Source organism: Eschrichtius robustus, chromosome 1 (assembly GCF_028021215.1).
Source record: "Eschrichtius robustus isolate mEscRob2 chromosome 1, mEscRob2.pri, whole genome shotgun sequence".
Taxonomy (NCBI): Eukaryota; Metazoa; Chordata; class Mammalia; order Artiodactyla; family Eschrichtiidae; genus Eschrichtius; species Eschrichtius robustus.
Window position 1 is genome coordinate 98,548,885 of NC_090824.1, and position 19,973 is coordinate 98,568,857.

Here is a 19,973-nt window from a genome sequence, read left to right on the forward strand (position 1 = left end):
CTGTAAGAAACTGAACCCTCCACACCACCATATTCCTGAGAGCCTCCAGCCTCCAAGTAGCCCCACTCCAGACAGTGCTCCCCATGTAGAAGTGAGCCTCATAATCGGAAGTTGCTGGAATGATTGAAGTCTTATCTCTTTAGTTTTGGAAGCAGCAGTCCTGCCTTGTACCACCTGTCCCACAGAGGCTCTAATCAGGCCTGGCCCCTCCAGGGGGGTATCATTCTAGGACTGAAGGACATCTCCTGGGCACCTCTGGCCCTGGGCTTGGCTGGCTGGGCTGGGCTGGAAGGCTGTCTGTGGTGGTGACAGCAGCTGTCTTGGGGCTCTGCATCCATCATGGTTCATCAAGGTCTCCAGGGTCACAGAGTTCTCCCAGGACATAGGACACGCTGAGCCATTAGATAGCCCTTGCTGTGGCAACCCTGGGACGTTGCCAGGAACCCAGGCTTCCTTGAACTTCCTGGTTCCTCTTCCACTGCTCTGCCCTCTATTCCCACCCCCAGGCCTGGCTTTTAAGGCCTGAGCTGGGCCTTCAGAGCAACTAGGAAGGAGCAGGCAGCCCCTCCCCACCCATGTCGTCCTTCAGGACTTGCTTCCTGCCCCAAATCCCAGTCTAATTGGGGCATGATAAGGCAATGAGCATTATAACATGTTGTAAAATCCTAGCTGAAGACGTCATGGGGCCTCCATGTGTGAAGAGAATATTGTCTTCTTAGGACAGTGGTACAGAATTCTTCTGCAGAGGAGCTCACTTTTGTGCGAAGATGTTTTATTAAGACTGCTTATAAGTAAGGCTATGGCATTTGAAGGAAGAGTGGATAATTTGAATAATTGAAAGGATAGGGTTTTCTATGTATAGTATCATGTCATCTGCAAACAGTAACAGTTTTACTTCTTTCCAGTTTGTATTCCTTTTATTTCTTTTCCTTCTTCGATTGCTGTGGCTAGGATTTCCACAACTTTGTGGAATAAAAGTGGTGAGTGGGCATCCTTGTCTTATTCCTGATCTTAGAGGAAATGCTTTCAGCTTTTCACCATTGAGTATGATGTTAGCTTTATGTTTGTCATATATGGCCTTTATGATGTTGGGGTAGGTTCCCTTTATGCCCACTTTCTGATGAGTTTTTTTTCATAAATGGATGTTAATTTTTATCAAAAACTTTTTCTGCATCTATTGAGATGATCATATGATTTTATTTAATTAATAGTAATCTTTTATTTATTTATTTATTTTTATATTTATCTTTGGCTGTGTTGGGTCTTCGTTTCTGTGCGAGGGCTTTCTCTAGTTGCGGCAAACGGAGGCCACTCTTCATCACGGTGCGTGGGCCTCTTCACTATTGCGGCCTCTCTTGTTGCAGAGCACAGGCTCCAGATGCGCAGGCTCAGTAGTTGTGGCTCACAGGCCTAGTTGCTCCGCGGCATGTGGGATCTTCCCAGACCAGGGCTCGAACCCGTGTCCCCTGCATTAGCAGGCAGATTCTCAACCACTGTGCCACCAGGGAAGCCCAATCATATGATTTTTTTAATACTTTTTTTAATGTTTTTTTAATTTTATTTTTATTTATTTTTGGTTGTGTTGGGTCTTATTGCTGTGCGCAGGCTTTCTCTAGTTGCGGTGAGCGGGGGCTACTCTTTGTTGTGGTGCGCGGGCTTCTCAGTGCGGTGGCTTCCCTTGTCGTGGAGCACGGGGTCTAGTTGTGCAGGCTTCAGGAGTTGTGGCTCTCGGGCTATAGAGCGCAGGCTCAGCAGTTGTGGCGTATGAGCTTAGTTGCTCCGCGGCACGTGGGATCTTCCCAGACCAGGGCTCGAACCCGTGTCCCCTGCATTGGCAGGCGGATTCTTAACCACTGCACCACCAGGGAAGCCCATCATATGATTTTTATTCTTCAGTTTGTTAATGTGATGTGTCACACTGATTGATTTGTAGTTATTGCAAAAATACACAAACAACGAAAGATGAGAAAAAGAAATTAAGGAAAAAAATCATTTATCATCACATCAATAAGAATAAAATACCTTGGAATAAACCTACCTAAGGAGGCAGAAGATCTGTACTCTGAAAACTGTAAGACACTGACACTGATGAAAGAAATTGAAGACGACACAAATGGATGGAAAGATATACTGTGTTCTTGGACTGGAAGAATCAATATTGTTAAAATGACTGTACTGCCCAAGGCAATCTACAGATTCATTGCAATGGCAAATTATCAATGGCATTTTTCACAGAACTAGAACGAAAACAATTTAAATTTGTGTGGAAATACAAAAGACCCTGAATAGCCAAAGCAATCTTAAGAAAGAAAAGCGGAGCTGGAGGAATCAGGCTCCCTGACTTCAGTTTATACTACAGAGTTAACAGTAATCAAAATAGTATGGTACTGGCACAAAAACAATAATATAGATCAATTGGACAGGATAGAAACCCCAAAAATAAACCCACGCACCTATGGTCAATTAATCTATGAGAAAGGAGGCAAGAATATACAATGGAGAAAAGACAATGTCTTCAATAAGTGGTGCTGGGAAAACTGGACAGCTATATGTAGAAGAATGAAATTAAAAGTTCTCTAACACCATATGCAAAAATAAACTCAAAATGGATTAAATACCTAAATGTATGACCAGATACTATAAAACTCCTAGAGGGAAACACAGGGAGGTCACTCTTTGACATAAATTGCAGCAATATCTTTTTAGATATGTCTCCTAGATTAATGGAAATAAAAACAAAAATAAATGGGACTGGACTTCCCTGGTGGCACAGTGGTTAAGAATCTGCCTGCCAATGCAAGGGACACGGGTTCGAGCCCTGGTCCAGGAAGACCCCACATGCCACAGAGCAACTAAGCCCGTGCGCCACAACTACTGAGCTTGCATGCCTAGAGCCTGCAAGCGACAACTACTGAGCTCGCGTGCTGCAACTACGGAAGCCCACGCACTTAGAGCCTGTGCTCCGCAACAAGAGAAGCCACCGCAATGAGAAGCCCGCGCACAGCAATGAAGAGTAGCCCCTGCTCACCCCAACTAGAGAAAGCCCACGTGCAGCAACAAAGACCCAAAGCAGCCAAATATTTTAAAAAGTAAATAAATTTAAAAAAATAAAAAATAAATGGGACCTAATTGAACTTAAAAACTTTCCTTTTGCACAGGAAAGGAAACCATAAACAAAACAAAAAGACAACCTACAGAATGGGAGATAATATTTGCAAATGATGCGACTGACAAGGGATTAATTTCCAAAATATACAAACAGCTCATACAATTCAATTAAAAAAACCCAATCAAAAAATGGGCAGATGAGCTAAATAGACATTTCTCCAAAGAAGACATACAGATGGCCAACAGGCACATGAAAAAATGCTCAACATTGCTAATTGTTAGAGAACTGCAAATCAAAACTGCAATGAGGTATCACCTCACACCAGTCAGAATGGCCATCATGAGAAAGTCTGCAAATAACAAATGCTGGAGAAGGTGTGGAGAAAAAGGAACCCTCCTACACTGTTGGTGGGAAAGTAAATTGGTGCAGCCACTATGGACACAGTATGGAGTTTCCTTTCAAACCTAAAAATCGAGTTACCATATGAACTAGCAATCCCACTCCTGGACATTTGTCCAGAGAAAACTATAATTTGAAAAGATACATGCACCCCAGTTTTCACAGCAGCACTATTTACAATAACCAAGACATGGAAGCAACCTAAATGTCCATCGTCAGATGAATGGTTAAAGAAGATGTGGTACATATATGCAATGGAATATTACTCAGCCATTAAAAAGAATGAAATAATGCCATTTGCAGCAACATGGATGGAGCTAGAGATAATCATAGTAAGTGAAGTAAGTCAGACAAAGAAAAATATATGATATCGCTTATATGTGGAATCTTAAAAAAAAAAGATACAAATGAACTTATTTACAAAACAGAAAGATACTCACAGACATAGAAAACAAACATACAGTTACCAAAGGCAAAAGGGGGTTGAGATTAACATATACACACTACTGTATATGAGATAGATAGCCATCAAGGACTTACTGTATAGCACGGGGAACTATACTCAATATTTTGTAATAACCTATAAGGAAAAAGAATCTGAAAACGTATATATATATATATAACTGAATCACTGTGCTGTACACCTGAAACTAACAAAACATTGTAAATCAACTCTACTTCAATAAAAAATTTTAAAAAGACTAAAGTCAAAAAACACCCCAAAAGGTATGGGTCTGCATCCTGGCCTCAATAGTTACCATATATATGACATTGGGGAAAACATTTATTCCCTTTATTTTCAATACTGACACAAATAATAACACCTATATTATAAACTATTATAAAATGTAAAAATGCTAATAATTATAAAAGCCCCTGATTTCACATTGTTTATTTTGCTTACTTTTATTAGATCTGCCAATGTATATACGTGATAAATATGCCTTGAATAAAATTAATGAATAATATTTTAAAATAATTGAAAGCATAAATGGATAGTTATTCTCTTCAGGATAAAAGGTGGGGTGGGTTTATTAGATAGTGGATGCAAGCAGCACAGGGAAGGCTTGAGAGGAAACAGCTGAGATGAACCTATGTTTATGAGGATTTGGGGAGGAGAGGGACTCCTCATTCACTGCTCAGTGAAAGGGGGACTTTAGAAGAAAAGAATGTCTGTTGGGAACTCATGAAGTTAAGAATCAGGTGTGGGAGGTATAAACTAATTTTCATCTACCAAGAGAAAAATTAAGAAATTCTGCAGGTGACTGCATTTCCTGTGGAAAGGGGCTGAGGTTGGAAAAGGTTCATGCAGGGCCTAGACAGAAGCAGGCTACCTGGGTGAGGGCTAAGTGGTGTCTGTGACCATGATGACCACGGCTCAGGAAGCTGGAAGTCCAAAATGTCCTCGTTAATAAGCTATGTGGTTGACCCTCCTTATGGTGAGTGAGATGGAGGGGGTATGAACACAGACGGGATGGAGTTTATCAGAGCATAGGAAGATATAAGCAGGACATGTGGTGTTTGTATGTCCATTGTTTTCTAAGTGCCAGTGTTTGTATTATAGGCGAAGACTGAACACCAAACACCCCTTGGAGAAATCAAACGAGATTATCTAAAGGTACAGAGGAAAGTCAGTTCAGTGAGGATACACGGCAGACAGACCAGGGCAGAAGGAGGTGCAGACAGCCACCCCAAAATCCTTACCCACAGGGGCACCTAGATATGGTGAGGGAGGGAGGAGAGAGAAGTCATGTCTCAGCCACCTCCCTCCAAGTTCAGCCTTTTTACCTATGACCCTGGTAATGCCACCTCTGAGGCGTGGGGCCCTCGACTGACTCTGCTGCTGAGTAGACAGTAGGACCACAGGGTTTGTGCTCAGGCACAGACAAGGTCTCATGTATCACCCTCCACCTCCCTGTGCTAGCAAAGCTGTTCCAAGCACATTATCCAGACTCCTCTGTGGGGCAGGACAACAGGCTCTTCAGATTACAGGGTTTATGTCACAGTGTTTATACATGGACCACACGGCCAAGTGCAAATTCCCCTTAGTAACATGTAAGCATGGCAGTTCTGCAACTTCAAAAAATTTCCACTTGAGTAGCTTTAAATTGATAGCCATTTTTCTTGGAGATAATCAGAAAAAGGAAGTGGAGTTTGGGAATTAAAAAGAGTGGAGAGCAGAGAAGGAGTAGAGGTTTTCTGCAGTGCAGCTACGGGAGACATGAAGAAAGCCAATGCATTTGTCTGTGTTTTGGCCGTGTTTACAGGGCAGGAGCCAGAACGTATATAAAAGTTGCCCATCCTGTGTGCTCTGGTGAGGAGCTGCCATTGGCAGACCTAAAGTGATAGAACCCTTAACTTAGGGGCTCGAGAGCTAACCTGCTCAGGTCCGCCAGGGAAGTTAAAATAGATCTTCCAGAGCTTTCCCACATGAGGATTACCCATTATCCCATGTCTCCAAGGCCAGAGTGGAGTTCAGAGACACAGATCATGACATCAGAAAGGAACCAAACATTTGGGCAGAGGAATAAACAGAAAATATGTACATTATAGCAGGAAAGTAAAATATATTTATAAACATCATTTTGATAACTGCAAATGAGGGAGAATCTGGTGTGCAGGGGATAGAAGATGGAAGGAATTGAACAGTGCTCAATTGTACAAATTCAAGATGCATAACATATTTCTGGCGTTAGCTTTATTTTAGTTGTTATTTTTTCCCTTACTTTGGTGAGGTAAATATTGTACACGTTTTCGTGTGTTCACTACAACTTTGGTTTTTCCTCGCCACTTCTGTACTAAAATTCTGTTTCTCAACTGCAAATTCTCCTACTATGGATGTCTTCTGAACACATAACTCTCAAAGATGGGGAGTGGCTACTATAACCTACATAACTGTTCTTGCACTGGGCTAGGGTGGCCATCTTCTCACTAGCTCCTCTCTATCCAAGTTGCAACTGGCTCCTAAACGGATGACTTTGCCTTAATGATGTTGTTCAGTAAATGCCTGTGAGGACATATTGCCATAGGAGACCCTGGGCTAAAAGAGCTCAGCTCTGGCTGAGTAGATAATGCTGTGGGCTAAGCACTAGCCAAACCCACACATTTGTGATGGATTCCAAGGTCCCATTTAAACTTTAAAAGAAAGGCCCTGAAATAATGGCAGTTCTGTGAAATGAAGACAGAATTATTATATGAATAAATTATTTACTTGATATATATTTCAGGAAGAAAATCTTATTTTCAAATCAAAATACTCTCTACTAAGTCAAATATACTTTTGATATAATTCCAGATAATATTCAAATTACCCTAAGTTTTGGACAAGTTTTTCTCTTCCTAGCAACTATAAAAGCAAAAGACAGGGCTTCCCTGGTAGTGCAGTGGTTGAGAATCTGCCTGCCAATGCAGGGGACATGGGTTCGAGCCCTGGTCTGGGAGGATCCCACATGCTGCGGAGCAACTGGGCCCATGAGCCAAAACTACTGAGCCTGCGCATCTGGGGCCTGTGCTCTGCAACAAGAGAGGCCGCGATAGTGAGAGGCCCACGCACCGCGATGAAGAGTGACCCCCGCTTGCCACAAATAGAGAAAGCCCTCGCACAGAAACGAAGACCCAACACAGCCAAAAATAAATATTAAAAAAAAAAAAAAGCAAAAAACAAAAATCCAGATGCTTCTATTTCTATTCCAGGGAATTAATTTCACCAACTAGCCAAAATTTTGTCCTGTATGGAAACATCATGCTATACAAAGGACTGAAATTCTTATTAATTAATAGATTTCAGGCCTCTAGCTTTCTTACCTTCCACTACCTCATTCTATAATTAAAGCAGAAAGTAAGTAATTTGTATACTCTTTATTCACAAACTCGGATCTACAAATTTTAAGTGCTTAGAGGACAAGCAGAATACTATTTTTCTGCTCTGACCTTTAGAGCTTTTGTGTGTATCATAAAGCACATTGGTCTGTCCATATGTTTTGAGGAATTACTGGTCAATTAAAAACTTGAACCCAAACTTCAACTCAGTTAAATGTTAGTTAATAAAGAGCTACCATTTAAAATCAATGTGTTCTTTAGGGGGCGCCAACATCTCAGTTATCCTGAGACAGAGGCTCTGACTTGACAAAGAACAAAATAGGCAAGACAGAAGTGGTACACACAGCAAGCCAAGTGTGACTAAGGACAAGCAATTTAAAACAAGATCACTTATGACAAGTAGGCTTTATCTAACTGGAGTAAATCAGGAAAGTGAAGAAGGGAAGGTTGGTGATGAACTAGGGATGCCAGCCCAGAGGTCTCCTGACATTAAGGAGAACAGTAGAGACCTCCTTCCCACAATGCGGGCCAGCCTGTAACACCAGGTAAGGGAGATGTTACATTGACTGACTGACTGACTGAGAGAGGGAGGATTTCTCACCACTGAGGAGAGACCAAGTGAGTTCCCAGGCTCAGAAGGGACGGTGGGCAGTGTAAGATGCCTGATCCTTGGGGGTCATTATTCTTCTTGAAATGTGACTGAGGTCAAAAGACATCTCCAACGATGGCAAACCTATTGTCTATTCAAAATGAAAAGTAGCCAGGAAATAAGTCCTTAGGTGGTAAAGAAGAAGCCACCCTCCCATTCTGAGTTTAAAGAACTCACACACCTGTGGTCAGGTTCAAGATTGATGAGTACTAGAAACAGGGGGGAGACAATCAATGGAATATTTGGTACCAAAATTTTATAAACACGTGCCTTGTGTGTAGACCTGTTCTGTGCCTGTGACTTACACTCCATCAATTCTACCACGTTTTCCCTGTCCTTTGCCCTCTAATATCCTTACCCAGGTTTGATATTGAGTTCTCTGCAAGAGAAAAAGAATCTTTGTAACAGAGAGATCTGACTGTAACCACCTGAAGCTGACCAAATTTAGTATCACTGATATGGGACCACCTTCCCTGGTTTCTTGATGTGATGCAATGTGAAGTGCCTAGGACTAACAGGAACGTGTTATTACACAACAATTAACCTGAATCGAATAGAGCCTATAGACCTAGTGTTCAGTTTATAAGCAATACCGGGAATAGAAGAATATGTTCAATGACACCATAATGAGACACTGAGAGAGATTTGGAATGTGGGACATCCTGTAAGACAACTGATGTGGTCTCTTCAGAAGGTCAAGGTCATGGGGAAAAAGGGGGGACGACTGCTCTTCTAACTTTCTTGTTCATTTGAACTTTTCTTACTAGAAAGTTGGAAAAATATTTTCTTGTCGATCATTAGAGTCTCTCCCTTCCATGCATCCTCAACTCCCTTGACCCTCTGCTTACTTTGTCCTAATTGCCTGGTAAAACCTCAACCCTGGCTAAATCCAACTCTCAGTTTAGCTTACTCTGTGCTTGCACCTGGCAGCTGAATGGGGCCGGGGAAAAAAACATACATGCACATGGACACACACACACACACACACACACACACACACACACACACTGGTGGGCCTCAGTTAAATTCAAGTGGGCCCTTAGTGTAACTGGCAATTCTACTACATTTCCCAAGTCCAGTCACTCCCTCGCTTTCCTGGATGACTGTTATATCCTGTCTCCTCTGTCCCCCAGTGTTGTACTTCTCACCTTTATTTCAACTACAGACTTCATTTCCTATTTTATTGAGAAAACAGAAGCAACTGGAACCTCTGCAAGTCCAACCACCAGCATCAGTGCCCATATATTCAACCTTCCCTCCTGTTACTGTGGATGAACTTCCAGGTCCCTTTTCAAGGCCACATCCACTTGTTACCTGGACCCACTTGTCATCTCACCTGGCACACTCCTCCTGTCTGCTGCATCAACACTTTCCTCTGTAACTCATCATTTCCATCAAAACACATATGTCGTAATATCTTGTATCTTAACAAATAAAAACTCTTTGAACCAAACATCCCTTTCAGCTCTGTTCCATTTCTCTGCCTCCTTTATGGCAAACTCCTGGAAAGAGTGTCTATACCTGCTGCCTCCAGTTCTTCTCTCCCCATTCTCTACAGTGGTCAGACTTTTGCCCTCAGCACTCCACTGAAACTGCCCTTGTCAAGGTCACCCATGACCTACCTCCCTGGTGCTAAATGCAATGCTCACATCTCTGTCCAGTCATGTGGTACTATCTGGAGAGTTGACAATTCCATCCTCTCTGACATGCATTCTCGCTTGGCTTTCAGACCACCACGCTCTCCTGGTTTTCCCTTCTCTGTGTGGCTGTCCTTCTCAGCCTCCTTTGCTAGTTTCTGACCTTCCTTCTTAACTTCCCGTTCAGCGGTACTAGGCAAGTCAAGTCAAAATATCTGAAATGGAATCCTGATTTCTCCCCATCGCAAAGTTGCTCCACCCACCTTATCTTCTGTATAGCCCATGTCTACCTGCTAATAGTGTGGACAGCCATCCTGGTTTTTCTGAGTTTTAGCTTAAAAATCCCACAACATGGGAAATCCTCTGGTGCCAAGTAAGCCAAGACAGTCATTCACCCTACTGCTATACTATGTTTTTCCCTTTTATTGTCCGTGTATTGACACTGTAACTATATATTCCTCTACAAGGGTAGGGATTTGGGGCTGATTTGTTCATGATACCTGTTGTACATAATAAGTTCTTAATAAATATTTATTTAATGAATGAATGGAGAGCCAATAATGACTATGATAGATTAGGATCATCCAGTGCTTAGTATAAATTCTCAATAGTGGATGCTTACAAAATAAATGAATGAATTCCCTGTAAGTTTATACATGATTAAAACAGGTATACAAATACTATAATAATAATTAGTATTTAAATGGCTAACTGATGCGCAAATTTGACCCCAATTAGCATGTTAAGTTCTATCTCCCCTTTATGGATGCTACCCACATTCTCCTTTTTGATACTATTACAAACACTAATACATACACACAACATAAAGTGTCATGCGTAACGTCTGTAGACCCTCAGTAATTTAGAGCACCCCTGCCTGGGAATCGTGCACACTTTACGCACTTTAAGATGATCAGATGGAGCTCCCCCCAGAGCCCCCAGTTGCTCAGGCAGAATCCTGGCAGCACTCGTGCCTGACTTCCCCCCCACCCGAAGTTCTGCAGCCCCCCCGACTTCAGAACTCAGCTGACTTGAAAGTTGGGGCATAATCTCAGCACAGTTGTAATGACTACAGATGTCAAACTTTTCGAAAGAGAAAAAATCTGGCAAACTATTCAAAGAAAAAGAAAAAGCTTTCTGAGGTCCAATGGGGTCTTTTCAAGAGGTACGGGTAGTTCTGGAAGGACCTGAAGAGCAGACAAGGGAAGGAGATGGGGACAAACATGTCCTATTCCCGCGGGGAGCTCAGCCCTTAACAACAAAATTGAGCAGCTCAGAGGCAATTATAGAGAACACAGAGACTCCAACCAGAGAAAAGCCTATGAGGACAGAACAGGGAAAGAACTGGGAGAGCTGGGGGAAGGGCAGAGTGGGATGTTGTCCAGGTCCTCAGCGTGAATCAGCACCTGACCCTGTCAGGGTGGCTAAGGTCACCTTCCTAACTAAGATAGCAGAGTGATCAGATGCCACCTGTGCTGTAACGAGGATCCTATTTCAGGAATTGCCTTTGGGGTTCCTGGGAATTTGTCTGGTGATCTAAGTATCTAGTGTCTAAGAGCAATTTCTGTCCTGGTCCTCTGGTCCTTTCTCACGTGCTTCATTCTTCCCTCCAGGTCTAGTCTTGCACTCCCACCACCTGAGCTACACTTAAGGGTAAGAAAATTAGACAGACCCCTCCAACCTGCTTAGGTGTTTTCCCCAACCCCAGGGAAAGGCCCCCTGCCCCAGAAGCTTCTTACCTTCTCTCCTCCCTCAAGCTCTGCAGCACATTGGAATCACCTGGGGCTCTAAACACTACCGATGCCTGGGTCCACCCCATCAAGAGACTGTAACAGTTGGGTTGTGGCCTGGGCAGTGGGGTTTTGAACAGCTCCCTGGGTGACTTTCATGTGCAGCCCGGGTGAGAAGCACTGCTCTAGATCCTGAGCTGCAGGCGTCATCCTTTTGGATGAATATCCTGCAGGTCCCTTTGCCTGTATCTGAGGGAAAGGGATGACAGGGAAGGCAGACACTGACTTGAGGAGGGCTGGAAGGCAACTTGCTGTGCTGGGGGATCCAAGAGCAGAAGGCAGTGTCCCAGTCCTCCAAGCCCAATCGCCATCTGTTCCAGGACATTTTTGAGGCTCTAGTCAGTTGTACAAGTGAGTAAAGTGTTGATTTTGAAAATGAGAGCATATCAAATTCACTTAAATTTGGCTAGGCAGAGCTCCATAGACCAAGAGAAGTAAAATCCAAGAGTAACTCTGGCCTCGCCACTAGAGCAGTGGATCTGAAACTGGAGTGTGCCTCAGAATCACCTGGAGGGCTCGTGGAAACAGATCGCTGGGCCCCGCCCCCAGATTTTCTTATTTAGTGGGTCAGGGTGGGACCCAAGGATGGGCATTTCTCACAAGTTCCCAGATATGTGGATGCTGCTGGTTGGGGGGCCACCGTCTGAGAACCACTGCACTGGGGTGTTTCACTGTGAACCCAGTGAAATGACATTTCCACCTGAAGCTATTTATGGTTAGATGTGTAACACGGTCTGCCTTAGCTACTCGTCAAACTTTTAGAACACCAAACTGAGTGAAATGAAAAAAAACAAACAAACAGGCAGAAACCCAGATATTAGTTTGGTTGACAATAACATTCTTGGATAGGTAGTAATATTTGGAAGGAGAACGTTTTTTCTCCCCTGCTCCCTTCTTTCAAGTATTTGGTTCAGAGAATTGGGCTTTTGAGTTCACCATGGTATTTTCAGAAATGATGTATATCATCATGGCCTTAAAAAAAATCAAGGCAGTTTCCAGAAATGCTTCACTTACTTCTGTGCAATAGTCTGTGTATCTGAAGAAACAATTCTAATAAATCAGTAAAACACCCTGTCAGTCTTAGTTTGTGGGTAAATCTCTGTCAGGGATTATAAATATAAAAACTCATTAATGAGACATTTTGGCAGATAGCTTTGCTAAAAATCTAGCAAAGATAGCTGAACATCTATGATATGTGCTCTCTTTTAAACTCTTCATTTTCCATGATCAATCAGTAAGAAAACTAATATTTCACAAAGCTAGTTCTTCAGTCAATGCATATTTTGTTAACCCTGGAGTAAATTCAGTCTGCTAAAGTTATCTGGAAAATATTAAGTGTATGGGCAGCAGGAGAATACCATTTCTTTTAATAGGCAATATTGTTCCTAATTTATATAAAATCACTCAGCAAGGACACTGGCACACAGTCACAAATAGGAGAGCAGAGTATGAATGGCTTCTTCATCTGCTGTCTGTCCTCCCAGAGTTTCTCAGTAGCCTGGCATTAGAAACACATCAGCGAATTGATACAGTCAGAATTTTTTTCCTCTGGTGTTTTTTGTTGTTGTTGTTATTATTGCTTGTTTGTTTGTTTTGATGCTTACTTGTACAGCTAAGACCAAAATCTTAGGAAATAGGAAAGCATAAAAGGTAATACCAAAAAAAAAAAAAAAAAAAAAAAGGTAATACCTCTCCCTCAAGTGTGTTTTGTCAAAACCAAATCACCTGTATTCTAAGTTTCCACATTCACTGCTCAGAGAGATTTTGAATAATTTTCAGTCTTCCCAGAGTTCTTTATATGTACCTCTGGCTTCAAGCAAGACCCAATTATTTTACTTGTCTCAAATGTTAGATTTTTACCTGGGAATCATTCATCTTTATTTAAGTAATGAAAACATAACTTTGGAAACAAAGATGGCAAAATATCAAAATAAGTTTGTTTTTTAATAGGAAATATCCCAGCCTTGATTTTTAAAATATGTCACTGATTATTAACAGACTTACTTGCTAATAATGAGGGTTTCCTCTCCACATATCCAGACTCTCATGAATTCTCCATACGTCTTATTGTAGTAATTGCAGGCACTGCCGATCCCCATCCAGAGGAACCTGCAGTGGGAAATGAGGGGCCCAATTCCCAGAAAATAGCCAGGACCTAGGAAAGTCATCAGATTACAATCAATATTTCCGTAACACCAAAAAGACAAAGTACTTTAAATTACTGTTGTTCTTATTCCTTTATATCTACATGTCCTTTTATATCTTCTGATGTATATAGGTGAATCACATAACAAAATGATTAAAACAACAACACAAGTTAACATGAGGCTCTTCACAGCTCTATGAGTAAAAAGGTGTCCAGTTGACACCACACCAGTTCCATTTGGTCTCAATCACTTCTGTCTGAACAAACTGGAATAGGTGTCTAGTCTATTCTTGCTGTGTTAAACGGTGTCTATGGGTTTCAAATACAAGTCAATCAGTCCCTCTGGTAACAGGCATGAAAACCAGGACAAGTGACAAGTTGACAGATCTGTCTGGCTGCTAGTTTTGTCTGAAAACTGGGTTTGAAAGCACCAGTCAACGGAGTGGGTGGAGTTGAATTAATTTGTAGTTTTGTTGTCATCTTTTTAACTGTGAGAAACATGGCCTGCAAAGACAATGTCCAAACAAAAAGCATGCATTCCTTTTTTATTTCCTTCAAAAAGGATTTGGTTTAAGAAGAGAATATTAAGCTAAATCTCATTAGACAAAATAAAGCTAAGCATTGAGGAATGAGGCAGTGTGTCTGATCTGTGTCTAGACTGGTCTGAGTCCAGTGATGTGGTTTTAGTGAAGAGCCGTGGCCCTTACACCCTTGCTGACGCAGACGATGACAGAATTGTGAAGACTGTGAATCTGGTGAGCAGCCAGGGGAGTTGCTGTTGCTTGTATCAGAGAACAAACTTGGCAGCTTGATTTTAGTGGTGGTGGTGGTGAAAAGTTCATCAAAAGCTTGTTGGAATGGTTTTAGGACTTTCACTGTAAAGTTATACCATTTCTGTATCTTACTCCTTTAATTCCATTTTGTCAGTGAAATAGTCCTGGAGCCAAAATTCACACAACTGTCTGAGACAGTACAGTGCTATAATAATTTAGATAATCTAAGTTTTTGTTTTGTTTTGTTTTGTTTTCTTTGGCTGTGCAGCATGGCTTGCAGGATCCCAGTTCCCTGATTGAACGTGGGCCATGGCAGTGAAAGCTAGGGATCCTAACCATTAGGCTACCAGTGAACTCCTTAGATAATCTAACTTTTTGCATGACTCATGTAAAGTGGAAGTTCAGTCCCAAATTTGGCAAACAGGGTTTACTCCTTAACTTTGCATTAGCAGGATTAATGTAGCAAGTACTACCAGGTTCTTTTGTCTTTAAAGTTCTTTGTTAATGTCTGTAGAACCAATATAAGAATTTGAGTTCTTTGGATCAAGGGTTCTTAATCTTAAGATTGTTCTCATAACACTACATTATACAGTTATATAGTCAGATGACTGACTTTATATTAAACTAATTTCATTGAGTTCTCAAAAAGAATTAAGCTGATTTGATTGTATACATATTTCCTTAAAATGTAGTCAGACATACTGACCTTTTATCAATACAAATATGCATAATAACAAAATACTTTGTATTTACAGCTTGAAACATTGTAGATCCTCAATAAATGTTTCCTGAATGAATTTTTACAATTTATTAGACATGTGTAAAGAATGAAGTTTTAAATGTCATCCTTATTTAGAATATTTTAGGTGTATTTACATTTTGATAAAAATGAGAAAATATATCTCATACATTTAATCCATGTGAAGTCAAACACCAGTCTATTTGGGAATAGACTTTTTCAGCAAACATTTACTTCATATACTACGGCCATGAGGAACAAAGACATACAAATGAAAGGCTGCACTTTCCATGTTTTATCTAAATGTTTGTTGCTCTGTGGAAAGTCTTAGTATTTGGAAACCGCCAATCAAATTTAAAACATGACAGTGAAGAGCTGTATCTGTTGAAAAAGGGAGATTGTGATGAACTCTGCTAAGGCTGAGAACCGGAGTTTTTTAACCATAAGAGAATCAGAGTTTGAGTCTTTAGCAGTCAATCGTATTTCAACTTAATTCATCCAACAAACCCTGAAACCCTACTAGGTATAGACACTAGCTCCAAGTTAGGGACCCGTGATGGTATGGTAAGTATAACTAGGTCCCCATCAGATCCTGGGCAGGGAAAAGAAATGTGAAAAAAAGCACAAAATCAAATAATTATCACACAATATGATCCTTTCACTTAATGTGTATATCTTATACCTTCCGGTTGGAGAGAAGAATGCTCTAGGCGGGGAGAAATTTTGGTAGAATATTAGGGAAATACTCTGGTTGTGTCTACATTACACTGCTCTCTGCTTCTCAGATTTGGGAATGCTCATCTAGGCATGTGTGAGTGCAGGAGTCTCTTGCACACCCTCAGGGGAGCAGTAAATACGTCACTGCATTTTTGTGCGGAGATGGCCTCCATGAAGCCAGCAGCTGGGGCCTCCCACCCTCTGTCCTAATCACGAAGCTGTTACGTTCCATGCTGGGTGTATACCCTAGAGAATCCTGTGCACACAAATGTTCATAGCAGCACTGTTCACAATAGCCCCAAGCTGGAGACACCCTAAATGTCCATCAACAGTAGAATGGGAGATTAAACCATGGGGTGTTCATATAACTGCATACCATATGAACTGCAGCTGCATGCCACAACCTGGATGAAACCCACAGGCAAAAAAGTGAGCAAAAAAGCAAGATAGAAGAATAATGTAGGATTCTATTGCTAAAGCATGTAAAACCAGGCAAAACTAAAGTACGTTGTTTGGAATATGAAATTAGGTGAGAAATCTATAAAAAAGCAGGGGAGCGATCGGTAAGAAATAGAAGGTTGTTTACTTCTGGGGATGAGAGAGGGTATGATTGAAAAGGCACAAGAGGAGTTTCTAGGATGCTGCTAACATGCTACTTCTTGTCCTGGTCTGTGATGACATGTTTATTTGTGCATTTTCTGTAAAACAGATTTTTAATGGGCAAAAGGAGACTATTGCCATGTCCTTTTTTTCCAGTGCTCCCATAAAGAATGTGGTGCCCAGGGCACAGAGGGCCTCTGGGGGAGAGGACCCACATGCAAGGTTGGGCATCGCCCTGTATCCTTGGGGAAGGGAGAGCTGCCACGTGCCAGGTGACTATAATCCTGGCAGAGATCAGTGAACTGGGGCAGTTTCCCCAAATTGAAGCTTACAAAACCCCCAAATAGGAATGATTCTTTCCTCTCCGAGCCCTCACAGCCCTCGCTGGCACTAAGTCCTCTGCCTATGTATGTCACCTTTGCACACTCCTCGAGCCCCCTGTCCCCATCACCTGATAATGCAGGGCCTCTCAGTAAGTGTGGGTTTAAGAAGCTTAGATCTGAGTCCCAGTTTCATCACTTACTAGTTATGGACACCTAGCCTCTTTAAGTCTCAGTTTCTTCATCTGTAAAATAGGCATCAACACACTCAACTCACCAGAGTCCCCAGAGGTTCACAAGAGAAAGTGGGTGTGAAACTGCTTTGAAAACTGTAACTTACTAGAGGGCTTTGGCTCATTGTACCCTCTCAACTCTTTGGCTTCACTCACCCTGAGATTCCCCATATGTATAAAGCTAAGAACCCAGAGAGCCAGTGCTTGGAGGGATCTGGCAAAAGGAGTTCAGAAGTATTGGTCGGCAAGACCCATCCAACAAGGCCAGTGTCCTCACCTTCCCTTCCCCAACCAGGAGTCGCGGGATCTCAGCCTGGGCCAGAGGTTTCTAGAACTAGAAGGTTCTGACCAGACCTCACATTTTCCCAAGGAAAGCATGGAACTAGAAGCTCTCTGGTAGCAAAATGATCATCTACCTGGGATTTAGGTCTTCCTGGTGGTTCCCCTATTGCCACTCTCCTTCCAGTTGAGATGCTGGCAAGCCATCTCCCTTCTGTGGCTTTAACCCCTCCCCCGTGAACTGAGGAGTTTGAACTCCACAATTACTCATACTTGTCACAACGGTTTGCCTGGACAAGGCAGAGCCCTTCTCTGAGGCTCAGTTTCCCCTTCCGTCAAATGAACGGGTTGGGCTTCATTCCGTGGCTCTCAACCCTGACTGCTCAGGAAAGCCACCTGGGAAGATGTTAAAAAATCAAAAACCCACATGGCGACCCTCCTCAGGCAGGGCTGAGAACCACAGGACTATGTGATAGTGTCATAGACTGTCAGTGTATGACAGCATGATGTCCCCAGCCCAGAGGTGGTGGACAGAGTGAGCTACCAGCTAGGCTCCTGGTCCAGGGCTTCAAGGATGCCAGTTCTTGTGTTTGCCCCTCCCCAAAGGTCCAAGGGAGTTCTACCATCACCTGCAACATAAACATCTGGGGGGACTTGTTAAAAAATACCTCCTCCCTCACCTTCACCATTCAGGGACCCTGACTTGGGTGCCCACTGGGGGAGGAGAAATCCAGTGAGGAAGGAGCAGTGGTGGGGAAGGGGTTCAAGTTAAAAGACTGTGGAACAGTCTTCCTTCAGACCCCCATCAGGAGTAGAGAAGAAAACAAACTAAACATTCCATTCCATTGGGCCTTAAAGTAAACTAAAATACCAGGCTGAATTGGGCAGAGAGACAATCAGTTCTCTGGAAAACGATGGAGAATCCAGACCCAGGGCACTTTGCAGCAGTGCCACACTCCCACTCGACATCACTCTGTGAAGAGGCCCACGACGCTTGAAAGTGTGTAAGGACTCTGCTCTTGAAATAAAGCCTTATCGGATATCTTATGGAACTGGGGACAGATGCCTGCTATGAGGAGTTTTCCCTGAAAACTAAAAAACCATCTGATATTTCTGAGTTAATCTGGTAGTGTGGAGTGATGGGGTTTCTACTGGAATTATCTGGATAATTATATTATACTCTACTTTTGATTGATCCACAGAGCTTGTGGAAGTTTTTTTTAGGTTTTCAAGGGAACTATAGTGATCCCCATTTTTCTTCCGCTGTCCAGGTCCCATCCAGCCCTTGTGGTGGTACCAACATCACCACCATGCCCCAAAATAAAAGAAAATAAAGAATGGGATAAAGAGAAGGAATAGGTTCAAGAAAGGGAGAGGGCAGAGGACATGGATGAGGCAAAGTGGGAGGGAGACAGAAAGGAGTACAGAAGGCATTCCAGAGACATTTTCACCTTTAGAGCAAAACTGGAATGAATTTGAATCAAAAGAAAACAAAAACAATCCTGGAATTTTACCTTGCTCCACTCCATCTTAAACTTACTTTAAAGCGTACAAGTGCCAAGTCTATTCTACCAAAGCAAAGTGGATACTGGAAGGGATTATGTAAGATGTTGTTTTAATGTTTTCATTAAACATGTGCAGATAATTGGCTAAAATTTTTTCACCTGAGTCCTCATTTGCTTATGTGCCGTGGCCTTCAGCCATCTTCCCAGGTTTACTCTTTGTCGTTTTGCAAAATTTCCTTTACCCTCATAGATCAGAAGCCCAAGAAAACAATCTTCTTAGGTATAGAAATAAATGACTGACTTACCTGGTATTGAGGATGTGTCCTCATAATTCCAAACCAAGAGAAAAAAGCCAGTGAGCAGCAGGATTGCAATGCTGGCAATAGGCATAACTTCAGACACCATGCTGGTGATGTTATAATGCCTTGGGTTCAGCACTTCCAAAACCATCTTGCGTTGCTTGAACTCAGGGGAAGCAACTTAAAGTCCTGTGGAAATCAGAGGGTCAGAAAAATTAGAGAATCCCCCAAAATGTACATTTACGACTCCTCTTGCTTCAGAGGATGCTGTACTGTAGAGATGGGTGTTCTGTTTTATAACGTGATTGGACACTTAGACAAGACAAATTTGTAGTTACAAGTCAAAACAAGCAAGCCCAAGCGAGATCTTTTGGCTTGAAGTGCAGCATTTCTGACCTTGGTAGAGTCTCAGGTTCGTTTAGACGCTTGGTCTGATAGAACCTTATCATCTTGCCCTTGAGTGGGTAGAGTGACTGAATTCCCAATTGAGAGCCAGATTTCTTACCAAAACACATGAAAATGAAGCTCATTCCAGAGATGGAGTCATTCCATGACTTCATCAGCAGATTTTGTTTAGGCAATCTTTTTCCCTTCAAGCCAAATAAATTTTTTAAAAAAGCATTCCCCAATATTCTTCCTTGCTCAAAATTACTTTCCCAAAGGGTAAGCTTCTTCAGTAAGAAGGTGTTTCATGGGCTTCACTGAGGCATTCTCACGTTATCTATTGAATTCAACATGATTCACTCAGGACTATCTTTTCCTATTGGCTTTGACAAAGCTTAAAATCTCTTGCACCATGGACTTGATGAAGCAGTACACATGGGCCTATGATAGAGGTAGTAGGAAAGAAGAATAGAAGAGGAAGAATAAAAGGAGAGGAGGAAAAAAGAAGTGGGGAAGCAGGAAGAAAAGAGAGGACATAGTTGATGCCACCAGCAGTAGGCTCAGGTGCCACTCAG

At 42.2% G+C, this 19,973-nt stretch overlaps 1 protein-coding gene across 1 annotated transcript in view; it reads right to left on the bottom strand.

Annotated features, from left to right (window-relative positions):
• Positions 1–19,165, bottom strand: part of LOC137769608 (aromatase) — a 31,913-nt gene extending 12,748 nt beyond the window's left edge. Inside the window, exons 1-2 of the mRNA XM_068551598.1 lie at positions 19,021–19,165; positions 13,408–13,558 (exon numbers count right to left, since the gene is read on the bottom strand). Of these exons, the coding sequence (XP_068407699.1) occupies positions 13,408–13,558; positions 19,021–19,165 (296 nt within the window). The remainder of the gene's footprint in view (positions 1–13,407; positions 13,559–19,020) is intronic.
• Between the last annotated feature and the right edge of the window lie 808 nt (positions 19,166–19,973).